The sequence below is a fragment of the Rhinopithecus roxellana genome, chromosome 11, assembly GCF_007565055.1.
Source record: "Rhinopithecus roxellana isolate Shanxi Qingling chromosome 11, ASM756505v1, whole genome shotgun sequence".
NCBI lineage: Eukaryota > Metazoa > Chordata > Mammalia > Primates > Cercopithecidae > Rhinopithecus > Rhinopithecus roxellana.
The window spans coordinates 64,070,420-64,087,753 of record NC_044559.1 but is presented as its reverse complement, the minus strand read 5'-3'; the positions used below and the strand labels follow the sequence as shown (position 1 = coordinate 64,087,753).

Sequence of the window (17,334 nt, the reverse complement as noted above, 5' to 3'; positions counted from 1 at the left end):
ATAATCTTATGAGGTCACCATTGTATATGTAGTCTATTGTTGATCAAAATGTCATTATGTGGTACATGTCTGCATTTTATAATGAGAGTAAATCCAATGAATCATTATTCACTTAAATTGAAGTCCTGGTGGTTAGGAGAAAATAAACTTTTTAGTATCAGACTAGCAATCTTTAGAATGTTAAGAACCATCATAAGGTTTTTGTTATTGTTTACACTGAATTAAAGCTAGTTTGACTGTTGCAGTTAATCAGTGCCAGGCAGTTCATGTTACCATTCTCTCTGTCGTTGGGTGTGACTATTTAGTACTCCAAGTTCTGACGTAATTATTAATCTAGCATCAGATCTGCTGCAGCATGTGTGGTTTCTTAAATCACTGGATAGAGAAGGACCCCTTTTTTTATACCCCTTTGACAGAGATTACATATAGTATTCATTGTGGCATACAAGAATGGGACTGTGGTGAACACAGAGATGCGCCACTCATTTGGCCTTAGCTGCAGGGTGTACAGTCAGCAGAGCCTGCAGCTATCAATTCTTAGGTCCTCCTCACCTGCAGAAAGCTGCCTCTCCCAAGAGGACACCCTTGGGCGTAGAGGGGGTACTCACCACCAATTAATGATTGAGGATGTGCATCAGGGCTGGACCATTTCATTTGGAACTGGCTGAGAATTTGTTAGGCCTGCATTGCAGTTTGACCTCTCTGCTTAATCCTGCATCCTTCCCTTTCCTTCTACCAGTGTTGATCCTTACTATATGCCCTGCATGCCAAACTTCCTCCCACCTTTTGCTGGGACTTAGAATTTAGCTCACCACACTGTTCCATTTTCTCTTTCCTACCACTAGGATCAACAACAAAATTATAGGGCCCAGTCCAAAATGAAAATGCTGGCACCCTTGCTCAAAAAGCAGGGGGAAATGCTGTTAAATGTGCTAAAATAGAAAGCTTTTTCCTTTCTTCCGTGGTCTCTTTACATTTTTCATGATGTTTAAATTTGCTATTTAGTGTTATTCTAAGTAAATGAGAGTGTGAAATAATTAGAATGAATTGACCATACATCTTTATGTTATGCAATGTCAGCTTTAAATGCAAATATGAGTCTTGAACTCATATATGGGATCACTGAAGTCACACAACTCTTATTTTGTAGCTCATACATACATACTTACTTCATTTTCCATCAGAACAATAGAAACCCCGCACAAAACTAACTCAACTGTTTTCCTTTGACTTCCTGAAACTTGCACATCCTATCGACATTCTTCTACCTTCAGCTTATTGATGAGTAAGGAAGGACTGAAAGGGAATGGAAATAGGGTTGGCCGATCTTTCTCTTTCCTTCTATGCCATCACCCTCAGCATTAGTGGTTCGCTAATACAGGGAAGTGATATGAATAAAAAAGGGTATGATAGGAATCCTTGGTCCTTTGTGATTCTTAGAACACCACTGCCTTCTTTCTGCATTTGAAGCAAGTTTTGGTTCAAACGGAAAGCATAGTCTCTTGGGGCTGGTAGACACTTCATTCCCTATCCCCAGGCCTGCTAAGTTGTAGATGTAACACACTTACCTCATACTGGCTTTGAGTCTTAACTGAACTCTCTCGAATCGTGGGCCTAGCAGAACACTGTGCTTATGGGACATCTCTAACACTATGTTTGAATGGTGGATCACAGAACTGCAGAAACACATATTGCATGTATCTCCTCTGCTTACATGAAGTCTCCATTGTTCCATTGCACTGCACGTATGAAACACAAATTCAAATATTAAATTATTAAGCTTGTAATCCCAGGACTTTGGGAGACCGAGGCAGGCAGATCACCTGAGGTCAGGAGTTCGAGACCAGCCTGACCGATATGATGAAACCCCGTCTCTACTAAAAATACAAAAATTAGCCGGGCATGGTGGCACGCATCTGTAATCCCAGCTACTCGGGAGGCTGAGACAGGAGAATTGCTTGAACCTGGGAGGCGGAGGTTGCAGTGACCTGAGATCACGTCATTGCATTCCAGCCTGGGCAACAAGAGTGAAACTCTGTTTCAAAAAAAAAAAAAATTCAGTCAGTGACAGCCAAGCATTAAATCAAGTTTCATACTTCTAAGTGCCAGGCTCTGTGTGACTGTGTAGGCTGCACTCCCATGAAGCTGGCCCTGCCTAACACGGCAGTCTTGTTTATACCTGGTTCTCTCCCTTCTTCTCCAAGCTCTTCACCACCTACTTTCACACCCAGCAGCAACTGGAGAGGAGAGGGAGAGTGAACATAACAGGTTACTATGGATTGTTAAAGCACAATTAATTGGAACTTAGCTCCAAAGAGATTAATAACCTCTTATCTCATCCCCAAGCCACAGGCCTGATTTCTTCCCCTGTTATCACCAGGCTATAAAAGCTTCCTGCCTGAATGAGGACACCATGCTAATCCATATAAGGCTCTTCCAAGTTGCACAGTGATGCAAACTATTGCTTCTTGTTCACATGTCTTTCTCTAAGTAATTAACTGTTTTTCAATGTAAATATTTATTTCTCTTCCTCTGCACATACACACATACACACACATATACACACATTTCTGGTTACATAAGAAATCATGTTTATTGTAAAGTAATTCAAAATGCTGAATAAAGATTAAAATAATTATTTCTAATCTCACCATTTACATATAATGATTAGGTACATTTTAGTGTATACGCTTTCAGGAAATTTTCTTTTTTTTTTTATTATACTCTAAGTTCTAGGGTACACGTGCACAGTGTGCAGGTTTGTTACATATGTATACTTGTGCCATGTTGGTTTGCTACACCCATTAACTTGTCATTTACATTAGGTATTTCTCCTAATGCTATCCCTCTCCCATCCCTCCACCCCACAACAGGCACCAGTGTGTGATGTTCCCTGCCCTGTGTCCAAGTGTTCTCATTGTTCGCTTCCCACCTATGAATGAGAACATGCGGTGTTTGATTTTCTGTCCTTGCGATAGTTTGCTCAGAATTATGGTTTCCAGCTTCATCCATGTCCTTACAAAGGACATGAACTCATCCTTTTTTATGGCTGCATAGTATTCCATGGTGTATATGTGCCACATTTTCTTAATCCAGTCTATCATTGATGGACATTTGGGTTGGTTCCAAGTCTTTGCTATTGTGAATAGTGCCACAATAAACATATGTGTGTTTGTGTCTTTATAGTAGCATGATTTATAATCCTTTGGGTATATACCCAGTAATGGGATTGCTGGCTCAAATGGTATTTCTAGTTCTAGATCCTTAAGGAATCGCCACACTGTCTTCCACAATGGTCGAACTAGTTTACACTCCCACCAACAGTGTAAAAGCGTTCCTGTTTCTCCACAACCTCTCCAGCACCTGTTGTTTCCTGACTTTTTAATGATGGCCATTCTAACTGGTGTGAAATGACATCTCATTGTGGTTTTGATTTGTATTTCTCTGATGACAAGTGATGATGAGCATTTTTTCATGTGTCTGTTGGCTGCATAAATGTCTTCTTTTGAGAAGTGTCTGCTCATATCCTTTGCCACCTTTTTGATGGGGTGCTTTAATTTTTTTCTTGTAAATTTGTTTTAAGTTCTTTCTAGATTCTGGATATTAGCCCTTTGTCAGATGAGTGGATTACAAAAATTTTCTCACATTCTACAGGTTGCCTGTTCACTCTGATGGTAGTTTCTTTTGCTGTGCAGAAGCTCTTTAATTTGATTAGATCCCATTTGTCTATTTTGACTTTTGTTGCCATTGCTTTTGGTGTTTTAGTCATGAAGTCCTAACTCATGCCTATGTCCTGAATGGTATTGTCTAGGTTTTCTTCTAGGGTTTTTTTGGTTTTAGGTCTAATATTTAAGTCTTTAATCCGTCTTGAATTAATTCTTGTATAAGGTATAAGGAAGGGATCCAGTTTCAACTTTCCCCATGTGGCTAGCCAGTTTTCCCAGCACCATTTATTAAATAGGGAATCCTTTCCCCATTTCTTATTTTTGTCAGGTTTGTTAAAGATCAGATGGTTGTAGATGTGTGGTGTTATTTCTGAGGCCTCTGTTCTGTTCCATTCTATATCTCTGTTTTGGTACCAGTACCAGGCTGCTTTGGTTACTGTAGCCTTGTAGTATAGTTTGAAATCAGGTAGTGTGATGCTGCCAGCTTTGTTCTTTTTGCTTAGGATTGTCTTGGCAATGCAGGCTCTTTTTTGGTTCCATACGAACTTTAAAGTAGTTTTTTCCAATTCTGTGAAGAAAGTAATTGGTAGCTTGATGGGGATGGCATTGAATCTATAAATTACCTTGGGCAGTACGGCCATTTTCAAGATACTGATTCTTCCTATCCATGAGCATGGAATGTTCTTTCATTTGTTTGTGTCCTCTTTTATTTCATTGAACAGTGGTTTGTAGTTCTCCTTGAAGAGGTCCTTCACATCCCTTGTAAGTTGGATTCCTAGGTATTTTATTCTCTTTGAAGCAATTGTGAATGGGAGTTCACTCATGATTTGTCTGTTATTGGTGTATAGGAATGCTTGTGATTTTTGCACATTGATTTTGTATCCTGACACTTTGCTGAAGTTGCTTATCAGCTCTAGGAGCTTTTGGGCTGAGACAATGGGGTTTTCTAAATATACAATCATGTCCTCTGCAAACAGGGACAATTTGACTTCCTCTTTTCCCAATTGAATACCCTTTATTTCTTTCTCTTCCCTGATTGTCCTGGCCAGAAGTTCCAACACTGTGTTGCATAGGAGTGGTGAGTGAGGACATCCCTGTCTTGTGGCAGTTTTCAAAGGGAATGCTTCCAGTTTTTGCCCATTCAGAATGATATTGGCTGTGGGTTTGTCATAAATAGCTCTTATTATTTTGAGATACGTTCCATCAATACTTAGTTTATTGTGAGTTTTTAGCATGAAGGGAATGTTGAATTTTGTTGAAGGCCTTTTCTGCATCTGTTGAGATAATCATGTGGTTTTTGTCTTTGGTTCTGTTTATATGATGGATTACATTTATTGGTTTGTGTATGTTGAACCAGTCTTGCATCCCAGGGATGAAGCCAACTTGTTCTTGGTGGATAAGTTTTTTGATGAGCTGCTGGATTCGGTTTGCCAATATTTTATTGAGGATTTTTGCATCGATGTTCATCAGGGATATTGGTCTAAAATTCCCTTTTTTTGTTGTGTTTCTGCCAGGCTTTGGTATCAGAATGATGCTCACCTCATAAAATGAGTTAGGGAGGATTCCCTCTTTTTCTATTGATTGGAATAGTTTCAGTAGGAATGGTACCAGCTCCTCTTTGTACCTCTGATAGAATTCGGCTGTGAATTCGTCTGGTCCTGGACTTTTTTTGGTTGGTAGGCTATTAATTATTGCCTCAATTTCAGAGCCTGTTATTGGTCTAGTCAGGGATCCAACTTCTTCCTGGTTTAGTCTTGGGACAGTGTATGTGTCCATGAATTTATCCATTTCTTCTAGATTTTCTAGTTTATTTGCGTAGAGGTGTTTATAGTATTCTCTGATGGTAGTTTGTATTTCTGTGGGGTCTATGGTGATTTCCCCTTTGTCATTTTTTATCACATCTATTTGTTTCTTCTCTCTTTTCTTCTTTATTAGTCTTCCTATTGGTCTATTTGTTGATCTTTTCAAAAAACCAGCTCCTGGATTCATTGATTTTTTTGAGGGGTTTCTCTTGTCTCTGTCTCCTTCAGTTCTGCTCTGATTTTAGTTATTTCTTGCCTTCTGCTAGCTTTTGAATTTGTTTGCTCTTGCTTCTCTAGTTCTTTCAATTGTGATGTTAGGGTGTCAATTTTGATCTCTCCTGCTTTCTCTTGTGGGCATTTAGTGCTATAAATTTCCCTCTACACACTGCTTTAAATGTGTCCCAGAGATTCTGGTGTGTTGTGTCTTTGTTCTCATTGGTTTCAAAGAACATCTTTATTTCTGCCTTCATTTTGTTATTTACCCAGTAGTCATTCAGGAGCAGGTTGTTCAGTTTCCATGTAGTTATGCGGTTTTGAGTGAGTTTCTTAATCCTGAGTGCCAATTTGATTGCACTGTGGTCTGAGAGACAGTTTATTGTGATTTCTGTTCTTTTACATTTGCTGAGGAGTGCTTTACTTCCAACTATGTGGCCAATTTTGGAATAAGTGCAGTGTGGTGCTGAGAAGAATGTATATTCTGCTGATTTGGGGTGGAGAGCTCTGTAGATGTCTATTAAGTCTGCTTGGTGCAGAGCTGAGTTCAAGTCCTGGATATCCTTATTAACCTTCTGTCTTGTTGATCTGTCTCATATTGACAGTGGGGTGTTAAAGTCTCCCATTATTATTGTGTGGGAGTCTAAGTCTCTTTGTAGGTGTCTAAGGACTTGCTTTATGTATCTGGGTGCTCCTGTATTGAGTACATATATATTTAAGATAGTTAGCTCTTCCTGTTGAATTGATCCCTTTACCATTATGTATTGGCCTTCTTTGTGTCTTTTGATCTTTGTTGCTTTAAAGTCTGTTTTATCAGAGACTAGGATTGCAACCCCTTCCTTTTTTTTTTTCTTTCCATTTGCTTGATAGATCTTCTCCATCCCTTTATTGTGTGCCTGCATGTGTCTCTGCACATGAAATGGGTGTCCTGAATACAACACACTGATGACTCTTGAGTCTTTATCCAATGGGCCAGTCAGTGTCTTTTAATTGGGACATTTAGCCCATTTACATTTAAGGTTAATATTGTTATGTGTGAATTTGATCCTATCATTATGATGTTAGCTGGTTAGTTTGCCCATTAGTTGATGCAGTTCCTTCCTAGCATCGATGGTCTTTACAATTTGGCATGTTTTTGCAGTGGCTGGTACTGATTGTTCCTTTCCATGTTTAGTGCTTCCTTCAAGAGCTCTTGTAGGGCAGGCCTGGTGGTGATAAAATCTCTCACCTTTTGCTTGTCTGTGAAAGATTTTATTTCTCTTTCACATATGAAGCTTAGTTTGGCTGGATATGAAATTCTGGGTTGAAAATTCTTTTCTTTAAGAATGTTGAATATTGGCCCCCAATCTCTTCTGACTTGCAGGGTTTCTGCCAAGAGATCCATGTTAGTCTGATGGGCTTCCCTTTGTGGATAACCCGACCTTTCTCTCTTGCTGCCCTTAGCATTTTTTCTTTCATTTCAACCTTGATGAATCTGACAATTAGGTGTCTTGGGGTTGCTCTTCTTGAGGAGTATCTTTGTGGTGTTCTCTGTATTTCCTGAATATAAATGTTGGCCTGCCTTGCTAGCTTGGGGAAGTTTTCCTGGATAATATCCTAAAGAGTGTTTTCCAGCTTAGTTCCATTCTCCCCGTCACTTTGAGGGCCACCAATCAAACGTAGATTTGGTCTTTTCACATAGTCCCAAATTTCTTGGAGGCTTTGTTCATTTCTTTTTACTCTTTTTTCTCTAAACTTCTCTTCTCGTTTCATTTCATTAATTTGATCTTCAATCACTGATACCCTTTCTTTCACTTGATCAAATCAGCTACTGAAGCTTGTGCATACGTCACATAGTTCTCATGCCATGGTTTTCAGCTCCATCAGGTCATTTAAGGTCTTCTCTATGCTGTTTATTCTAGTTAGCCATTCGTCTCATCTTTTTTCAAGGTTTTTGCTTCCTTGCAGTGGGTTTGAACATCCTCCTTTAGCTTGGAGAAGTTCATTATTACTGAAGCCTACTTCTGTCAACTCGTCAAAGTCATTCTCCATCCAGCTTTGTTCCATTGCTGACGAGAAGCTGTGATCCTTTGGAGGAGAAGAAGTGCTCTGGTTTTTCAAATTTTCAGCTTTTCTTCTCTGGTTTCTGCCCATCTTTGCGGTTTTATCTACCTTTGGTCTTTGATGATGGTGACCTACAGATGGGGTTTTGGTGTGGATGTCCTTTTTGTTTATGTTGATGCTATTCCTTTCGGTTTGTTAGTTTTCCTTCTAATAGTCAGGTTCCTCAGCTGCAGGTCTGTTGGAGTTTGCTGGAGGTCCACTCCAGACCCTGTTTGCCTGGGTATCACCAGCAGAGGCTGCAGAACAGCAAATATTGCAGAACAGCAAATATTGCTGCCTGATCCTTCCTCTGAAAGCTTCGTCTGAGAGGGGCATCCGGCTGTATGAGGTGTCAGTTGGCCCATACTGGGAGGTGTCTCCCAGTTAGGCTACATGGGGGTCAGGGACCCACTTAAGGAAACAGTCTGTCCATTCTCAGAGCTCAAACACTGTGCTGGGAGAACCACTGCTCTCTTCAGAGCTGTAAGACAGGGACGTTTAAGTCTACAGAAATTTCTGCTCCCTTTTGTTCAGCTATGCCCTGCACCCAGAAGTGGAGTCTATAGAGGCAGGCAGGCCTCATTGAGCTGCAGTGGGCTCCACCCAGTTTGAGCTTCCCAGCCACTTTGTTTACGTACTCCAGCCTCAGCAATGGCAGACGCCCCTCCCCCAGCCAGGCTGCAGTCTCGCAGTCTGATCTTGGACTGCTGCACTAGCAGGGAGCAAGGCTCCATGGGCGTGGGACCTTCTGAGTTAGGCATGGGATATAATCTCCTGGTGTGCTGTTTGCTAAGACCATTGGAAAAGCGTAGTATTTAGGTGGCAGTGTCCCAGTTTTCCCGGTACAATCTGTCACGGCTTCCTTTGCCTAGGAAAGGGAAATCCCCTGACCCCTTGTGCTTCCTGGGTGAAGCAATGCCCCACCCTATTCAGCTCATCCTCCGTGAGCTACACCCACTGTCCAACTAGTCCCAGTGAGATGAACCAGGTACCTCAGTTGGAAATGCAGAAATCACCTATCTCCTGCATCAGTCACGCTGGGAGCTGCAGACCAGAGCTATTCCTATTTGGCCATCCAGGAAATTTTCTATTTACATAGACTGTTTTTACAAAATTAAGTTCTTACTGTATGAACTGTTTGGTAACTAACTTATTTTTTACTTAACACTATATTGCAAATTTATTTCCAAATCAATACATACAGATCAACATCATCATTTTTAAGACATACTATTTTATTTTATTGATATGCCGTAATTTATTTAACCAGTCCTTTATTGATGAACAGTTACATTGGTTATGATATTTGCCTTGTCTCCAGAATATATCCTCTTATATATCTATTATTATTATATCCCTCAGAATTTATCATTTTGTATACATATATATAATTTTATAGACTAGGCCGGGCACGGTGGCTCAAGCCTGTAATCCCAGCACTTTGGGAGGCCGAGGCGGGCGGATCACGAGGTCAGGAGATCGAGACCATCCTGGCTAACATGGTGAAACCCCGTCTCTACTAAAAAAATACAAAAAACTAGCCGGGCGAGGTGGTGGGCGCCTGTAGTCCCAGCTACTCGGGAGGCTGAGGCAGGAGAATGGCGTTAACCCGGGAGGCGGAGTTTGCAGTGAGCTGAGATCTGGCCACTGCACTCCAGCCTGGGTGACAGAGCGAGACTCCTTCTCAAAAAAAAAAAATAAAATAAATAATAATAATAATAATAATAATAATTTTATAGACTAAACTAGTTCTCCAGAATAAATCCTTTTGTCTATCTATCTCTCTATCTATCTATCTATCTATCTATCATCAATATCACCTGATTATTTCCTTTATGTAAATCCTAGAAGTGACAATGCTGGTGATATATAATTCTTTATTGTCAAATCTTAATTTGTATAATAACCTCTTAGAAGAAGTTAGCAAAATACAAAAACAAATAAGAATCCATGTTCTTGACCTGCTTTTGTTTCCATAATACCTTCCTTAGAGTAGTGGTCTTCACATCTTCTTGGCTTTACTATAGCCCATGTGGTGGTTGAACATGTTCTTCTTGTTCTCCAGCATGGCCCAAATGGTCAACTTCTGATTTCCCACTTATTATAGTCTAGCAATTAAAACCCCTGGAGACAGGACCAGCTAATTGAACCAGGCATTTTAAGTTCTGGCTCAAATGCATGCTCATTCACTTTTTGTATAAAATGCCTGCATTGTATTTTTCAGATGTATCTCAATTTTTTTTGTGGAGTTCCAGACATACTTCACTCAGGATTATGCACAAACGGCATGGATCCATTCCATTGTAGATTGTGTAACCATGCTCTGTGGTGAGTATCACTTGCTAGGATAGGAAATTACTAGCCACTGTTGAACTGCATATGACAATGACGTTCCACTGACTTTGATTACCAGTTTTTCCAAGTAGAAGGGCTATGTTAAAAACTGGCCAGGACTACACAATATAAAGAAAAGATCAATCCTACCTTCAGCCAAAGCCAACCAGACTTGCTCTTATAATTAATGGTCTTGGCTGATGTCAGGTAGAACAGTTAGATAATACACTCAAAAGAACACATAAGACTTGGTTCTTCTATATAGAGATAGGATGCTGAACATTCTAGAACCTGTACTGATTTTGGAAGCAATTTACAGTATATGCTTGGCTTCTCTCTTCCAAATGCTATGGCCTTCTCATTCTCCAGTTATGTAAATGGTTATCGATGGTACCATGAGCTATTTCTATACAGTAATGAGTGCCAGCAGTGTTGTATCACATCTCAAGTCTTGGATTGCATTCTGTTCCTTTCCCAAGGACTTGACATTTGGCTCATGGATTTCATCTTTATCATGTGTAAATCTTCATGCTTAGAGAATTATTGGGGAAGGATAGGATTATGTCGTCATGAGATAAACATATTCATTATGGGTATAATTTCATTCAAGAAACTCCAAACATGTTATATAAGGTATGTAGGGTGTTCTAGAAATGTATGGAATTAACATTCCATCTGTGTAGTACAGGACAACAGACCTGGCATTTGTTTAAAATAAATTTCACACTCACATTATTAAATCGATGTCTTAGAGAGTTTCTAAGATTAAATCAAATTGTTTGTAGCTTAGACCCACTTAATCCATTCATTTAAATGAGTTCTGAGTATTTTAGGAAATATTCATCTCTTCAAGCCATGTCTTAGTGGCAAAAGGGAAATAATACCTGTATTCAGTAACTCATAGTACCATTTTATTCCATTCTAGGTACTGACTCATTTCTTTTTGGAAAAAAATACACATACTCAGGAATCAGTTAAATTGTAACTGAAATGTATAATATTTGTTTAGTTGGGGGGAAGCTGAGAGCAGTTCTAAGACTAAAAGCAGATTTCATGAGAAGGCTAAATCAACTCTACTCTTTCAACTAATAAGAAGGTCTTAAGGGATCAAACTATCATATATTTGAGTTTTAGAGCCTGTGTTTTTTTTAAAACCACTTGATTTTCGGGGTCTCATTATTAGTCACAGTATTTGCATCAGCACACCAAAGAAGCTCATGTTTGTCTTCTCAGAGGATAAAGGTGACTCATTTCCCTCATTTCTATCTTTTGGAGGATATTCATAATCTCCCAAATAGGGGGAAATGACTTTAGGTGACCAATATGGTCCCAATGACTGTGTGAAGCTTTGAGTAGGGTTATGTCAGAAGCAACATATTTAAATTCTATGCAAGATCAAGAGGCCTGTTGTAAGCAATTACCATATACCCGCCTCCTCACCTTGTAGCATAATATTAGAACATTAAAGTTCAGAGTATGGATGAGAGTCTGCAGAATCACATGTGGAACACCCACTGGGAACAGATCTGCTCTGTGATGAACAGAGAAGCTACCAGTTGAGTTGGCCCCCAGTTTCAGTCTGATCGATACGAAAATGATCGTACTCTTCAGACACCTAGAAAATCAGCTCTTCTGATCTTCCTACTAAGACTTACTGATGTCAGCATGAATTTTTCCTTAGAAGGAAACTCACATGCCTTCCTCACCCATCACACCTGCCATTAGTCAGAGAGACCCAAAGAGTAAGGGGCGGAAATAACCTCACAATCAGTGTTAGGTGCTCTTGTTGGTGACCTTGGGCCATGCCATATACCCCTGAACTTCAGTTCCTTTTTGGCCTCTTCTGGCTTTACTTAATGTTCTATGAGCCTTGAGGTCAACATAATTCTGATACACTGACTGGTAAGCCACAAATCGAGTGAGACCAGCCAGAATGTCACCATGTGCATGAAGCATTTTTCTTAGATTTTCTGGGCTTTGATATCTCAACTACAGGGCCTGCTGAAGCCTGAAAACAGGGCCAGATTGTGGAATTTGTCTATGATCTCTCTCCCTGGTCTTTTACTGCATAACACTGCTGGTCACATGGTGTTATCCACTTTCTTTCTCCACCAATTAATTGTCACCATTATCGCTAATGATATATGATCAACACTATAGTAAGCATCCCTGTGCAAGTGACATGTAATTTAGAGAAAGTTGATCCATTGTTTAAAAAGCACCCTACAGTCCTGCCAGTATGACTATAATAGAATGAAGAGGAATGAGCCTTGAAATGCAGGTCAAGACACTTGGGTTCTATTCCAGCCCTGCTGCTTAATGTCTGTGGGACCGTGGACAATCACTTCTTTTCTCTGGGCCTCAGTTTGCAAAGCTGCAGAATTAATAGGGTGGGCCCAATGCTTTAAAGGTTCTTTGCTCTGTCAATGCCACATCACAGCCTTTTCACAGTGCCCTCAAGGCCTTTCTGTTGAACCTATTTCTTATTGTTTTTGAAGCTCCACTTGGGAGTGTTGTCAGTAACCATTTATCCTGTCAAGTGGGAATCATGCTGGGTGGCTTGCTTGCATCTACCGGACTCATCCTGAGCTCATTTGCCACAAGTCTGAAGCATCTCTACCTCACTCTGGGAGTTCTTACAGGTAAGGGCACTTTGTACCACCTGTCTCACCCCACTCCATCCAGGGGGTTCCAAACACATCAACAGAGAAGTAACTCATAAAATATCCATTTTGTTATATGTATAATTTAGTTGACCTAGCTTATGTTTACCTACCTAGCAGTTAAACAGAGCTGGAAATGAGATTATATTACTCTAATGAAAATGCATCTCCACTTTAATTCAGCCAGATGGCAAAAGCAACTGCAGCTTTCTCTTCGGAATTAGTGTATGGCTGAGATTCTGTACTCAGAAGAAACAAGATATTACCCAGGGCAACATGAATTTTCAGCAATGGTCATTCTTCCAACCATTGCCAAGACGTTAAAATACTATTGGCAGTCAATCTGAGTCGCTCCTGCTTTATAATGAATATTGCTGTCCAATAAATGGGAGTTTCTAATTTTAAAAAAGCCCTTTATTGTGAATATTCTTATATTATGCATTCTTTCTCAATGCTATGGAAGTATCACTTTAGCAAATTATAATAAATCCCATGGATAAAAAGCAATATGTACATTCAATAAATCACACTTACAGAGACGGCATAGGATCAAGATGAGTTGGCTGTGGGACTGCAGTAGGAGTTTGCCTATCGCTCAAAGGGGTGTGGAGAGTAGCGCCAACTCCTGTCTGGGCATTGTGCCATTGGTGTGGCGTGAATAAGGTCAATAAAGGATGTAACCTCATAGTGAGGCTATAAATTTGGCTATGTTAGCTAAAGAAGGTACATCCACCCCTAATAAACCAAAGAGCCTGACTGCTGCTATGGTGACCAGTGGATCCCAGTTTACCAGGCACTGTCCTGGTTTTAATAATGAAAGTCCCACATCCAGAAACCCCTGAGTCCAGGCAACTCTGGGTTGCTGGCTACCCTACACTGCAGATGAAAGCAGGACCTTCAGAAGGTGATTCTCTTTTTCCTTCTCTGACATTCTAGTGGCCATAAAATCCAGGCTCAAAGCCGCTCAGATTTTCTTTACTTAAAAAGTCATAGAAGTTGATCTTTTTTTTTTTTTTTTTTGAGGCAGGATCTATCTGACTCTGTCCTCAGGCTGGAGTGCAGTGGCACAATCTCAGCTGCAACCTCTGTCTCTTGGGCTCAAGCCATCCTCCCCCTTCAGCCTCCTGAGTAGCTGAGACTACAGGCGCATGCCACCACACCTGGCTAATTTGTTTTTTTTTTGTTTTGTTTTGTTTGCAGAGATGGGGTTTTGCCATATTGCCCAGGCTAGTCTCAAACCCCTGAGCTCAAGTGATCTGCCTGCCTTGGCCTCCCACAGCACTGGGATTACAGGCATAAGCCACTGCACCCAGCCCAAAAGTTGAAGGTCTCTAGAAAGCTTTCTAGAGTGTCAACATTTGTCTGCTGACCTTAAGAGATATTTTCACATATGTGAAAACATACATTGCTATGTTAACATATAAAATTGGCATAATGTTTCCCAACTGTGTAAAATTACCCTGGAATTTTCATAGTTGTATATGCTATTTGAATCCAAATTCCAGTGTGGTACAGATTGTCAGTGTTGTGTCTTCATAAGCAGTGAAGAGTTTAGGGAATTGTCTGGATTATTTAAGTTAAAAAATGGAGGAGGTGATAAGTTTCTTTGGTTGACATTATCTAGATTTTCTAGTGAATTCCAATATAGTTCATATAATGATTTTTATGTTCTTCATTTAACTTTGTTCATGAAGTCACATTTCCTTAAGGGTGTTCTCCCTAAGAAGAAAGTCATGTATGTTCTACATTTGCCAAATTGTGAATGACTGGTGAGGGGGAGACTCATTTTAAGCTTGGTGTAAAAAGCAGCTTTAAAAGCGTTTAATGAGAGGTCAGATTCTCTTTAATATAAATCATTGTATTCTGAGATATCGTTGGCTGTTTATGGTACATCAGCACTCATAGAGTTCTCTTTATCCTCAGGTCTGGGATTTGCACTTTGTTACTCTCCAGCTATTGCCATGGTTGGCAAGTACTTCAGCAGACGGAAAGCCCTTGCTTATGGTATTGCCATGTCAGGAAGTGGCATTGGCACCTTCATCCTGGCTCCTGTGGTTCAGCTCCTTATTGAACAGTTTTCCTGGCGGGGAGCCTTACTCATTCTTGGGGGCTTTGTCTTGAATCTCTGTGTTTGTGGTGCCTTGATGAGGCCAATTACTCTTAAAGAGGATCACACAACTCCAGAGCAGAACCATGTCTGTAGAACTCAGAAAGAAGACTTTAAGCGGGTGTCTCCCTATTCATCTTTGACCAAAGAATGGGCACAGACTTGCCTCTGTTGCTGTTTGCAGCAAGAGTACAGTTTTTTACTGATGTCAGACTTTGCTGTGTTAGCCATCTCCGTTCTGTTTATGGCTTATGGCTGCAGCCCTCTCTTTGTGTACTTGGTGCCTTATGCTTTGAGTGTTGGAGTGAGTCATCAGCAAGCTGCTTTTCTTATGTCCATACTTGGAGTGATTGACATTATTGGCAATATTACATTTGGATGGCTGACCGACAGAAGGTAACATTCATGAAACCACAATTGGTTCCCCACCAAGGGACATTAAGCCTTGAGTTTCTCCTCAGCCCCTTACCCTTTGGAATACCTAGGTCTGAATAATGTTAATAAGTCTGCAGTATCTGAAGGCATCTCCCTTGCTGGTTCTTCTAGATCAGAGGTTGGCAAAATTTTCTGTAAAGGGACAGATAGTAAACATTTTTGGCTTTGTAGGCCAAGTGTTCTTCATCACAGCTATCCAACTCTGCTATTATAGTACAAAACAGCCACAGACAATATGTAAACAAAAGAGAGTGGCTATGTTCCAATAAGACTTTATGCACACTGAAATGTGAATTTCTCTTATAATTTTCATGTGTCACAAAATATTGTTCTTTTGACTTTTTCCAACCATTTTTAAATGGAAAAACCATTCTTTGTTCACAGGTAGTACAAAAAGAGGTCGTGGGCCAGATGTGCCTAAATTGCAGAAGCCTAGGGTAACTATAGGTTCTGGTGGTAGATTTAATTGCATCCCAAGACGAGTCAGTCCTCAAGCAAGACAACTTCTGGCTGGGTGTGGTGGTGTTAGTTTATTTTGAACACTCCTGACTGGCAATGGAAAAAGGAGCAGAATCCAATTCAGTCAGGAGGGCCAGGTGCAATGATAACACATTATCTGTAGCCACATATTTATGTTTGACAATGCAAATTGCAAATAATTTCCTTGTAATTGTAGGCTTAGAAACCAAAGTTATAAGAAATCTATGAAGTAATTTCTTTAGCAAATGCTCATCTGTTTGGACTGAAGAGTGCAGGCTACTTATATTCTCCTAAATGGTGAACCATTCACACTTGAGATGTGACCTGCAGAGCTAATACCATCATGTAGCTTCTCACAAATTATGTTTTTGGTAATTAATCAGGATCCAACTGCCATTCTCCAGTGTTATGAATATGATATTTAGTATTAATTGGACATTTGTAATGGTTAAAGAAGAAGGAGAAGAGCAAAGAGTACCTATTTTCACAGTCAAATAACTCAGCAAGAAGCAGCCAGGTATAGGTCTAATTGAGGCATCTCTAGTCTGAGGTATACTAGACCTAAGTTCTTGCACTGGCTCTGCTCCTTATTAACCCTGTAACCTACAGAAAGTCACCTAATCCTCAGATCCACAATGATCTCTCTCTGTAAAATGAGCCAGTGCAATATTTGCCTGTTGACCTTATTACTATTTTGTGAGGTTCAAATGAGGCTGTGAGTAGAAAAATGTTTGTAAAGCATAAGCTGTTGGAGCTGACATTATACAGAGTCTTTGAAATAATTGATATCATAGATGGGTTTGGAGTTATCGGGAAAATTAATGGGAATACCACTAAGACTTTGTCTTAGTCCAAGACCTCCATCATCTCTGGCAAATCATTTTAATGTCTTTGTATTACAGTTTCCCCTTTGTGTAACCACTTGGGTCATTGAGTATTTATATACCAATGGATAACATATCTGAAAGCATCTAATAAGGTAGACTGCTAGGAAAATAACCCTCCTGACCCTTTACATCAAGCTTGTCCAACCTGCAGCCCATGGGCTGCCTGCACCCTGGGATGGCTTTGAATGTGGTCCAACACAAATTTGTAAACTTTCTTACAACATTTTGAGATCTATGCACACACTTTTTCTCTTTCCTTCTTTCTTCCTTTTTTTCTTCCTTTCCTTTCGTTTCCTTTCGTTTTGTTTCCTTTCCTTTCCTCTTTCCTTTCTTTCTTTTTTTTCATCAGCTATCATTAGTGTTAGTTTATTTTATGTGTGGCCCAAGACAATTATTCTTCTTCCATTGTGGCCCAGGGAAGCCAAAAGATTGGAGACCCCTGCTCTACATTTTATTTCACGACTACTTTAGAGTAACCCTGTGAGATAAGTAACCTTTCCATTTTATAGGTAAAGAAATTGAGTTAGGCAGGCAGTGGGTGGCAGAAATAGTTTTAATATTCTACCTTTCTAATTTTGAAGCATATATTCTTTCTACCACACCATGCTTACTGGGGAGATGAATTCTTGCATTTGCAAAAAGGAAAGATAGGAAGACAACACAGAT

The 17,334-nt window shown here is 40.0% G+C and overlaps 1 protein-coding gene across 2 annotated transcripts in view; it reads left to right on the top strand.

Moving 5' to 3' along the window:
• Positions 1 to 17,334, top strand: part of SLC16A12 (solute carrier family 16 member 12) — a 100,044-nt gene that overhangs the window by 77,504 nt on the left and 5,206 nt on the right. For both annotated transcript variants that reach the window (XM_030940076.1, XM_010380450.2), the window contains exons 3-5: positions 9,987 to 10,090; positions 12,595 to 12,738; positions 14,683 to 15,262. In XM_030940076.1, coding sequence (XP_030795936.1) covers positions 9,987 to 10,090; positions 12,595 to 12,738; positions 14,683 to 15,262 — 828 coding nt within the window. The remainder of the gene's footprint in view (positions 1 to 9,986; positions 10,091 to 12,594; positions 12,739 to 14,682; positions 15,263 to 17,334) is intronic.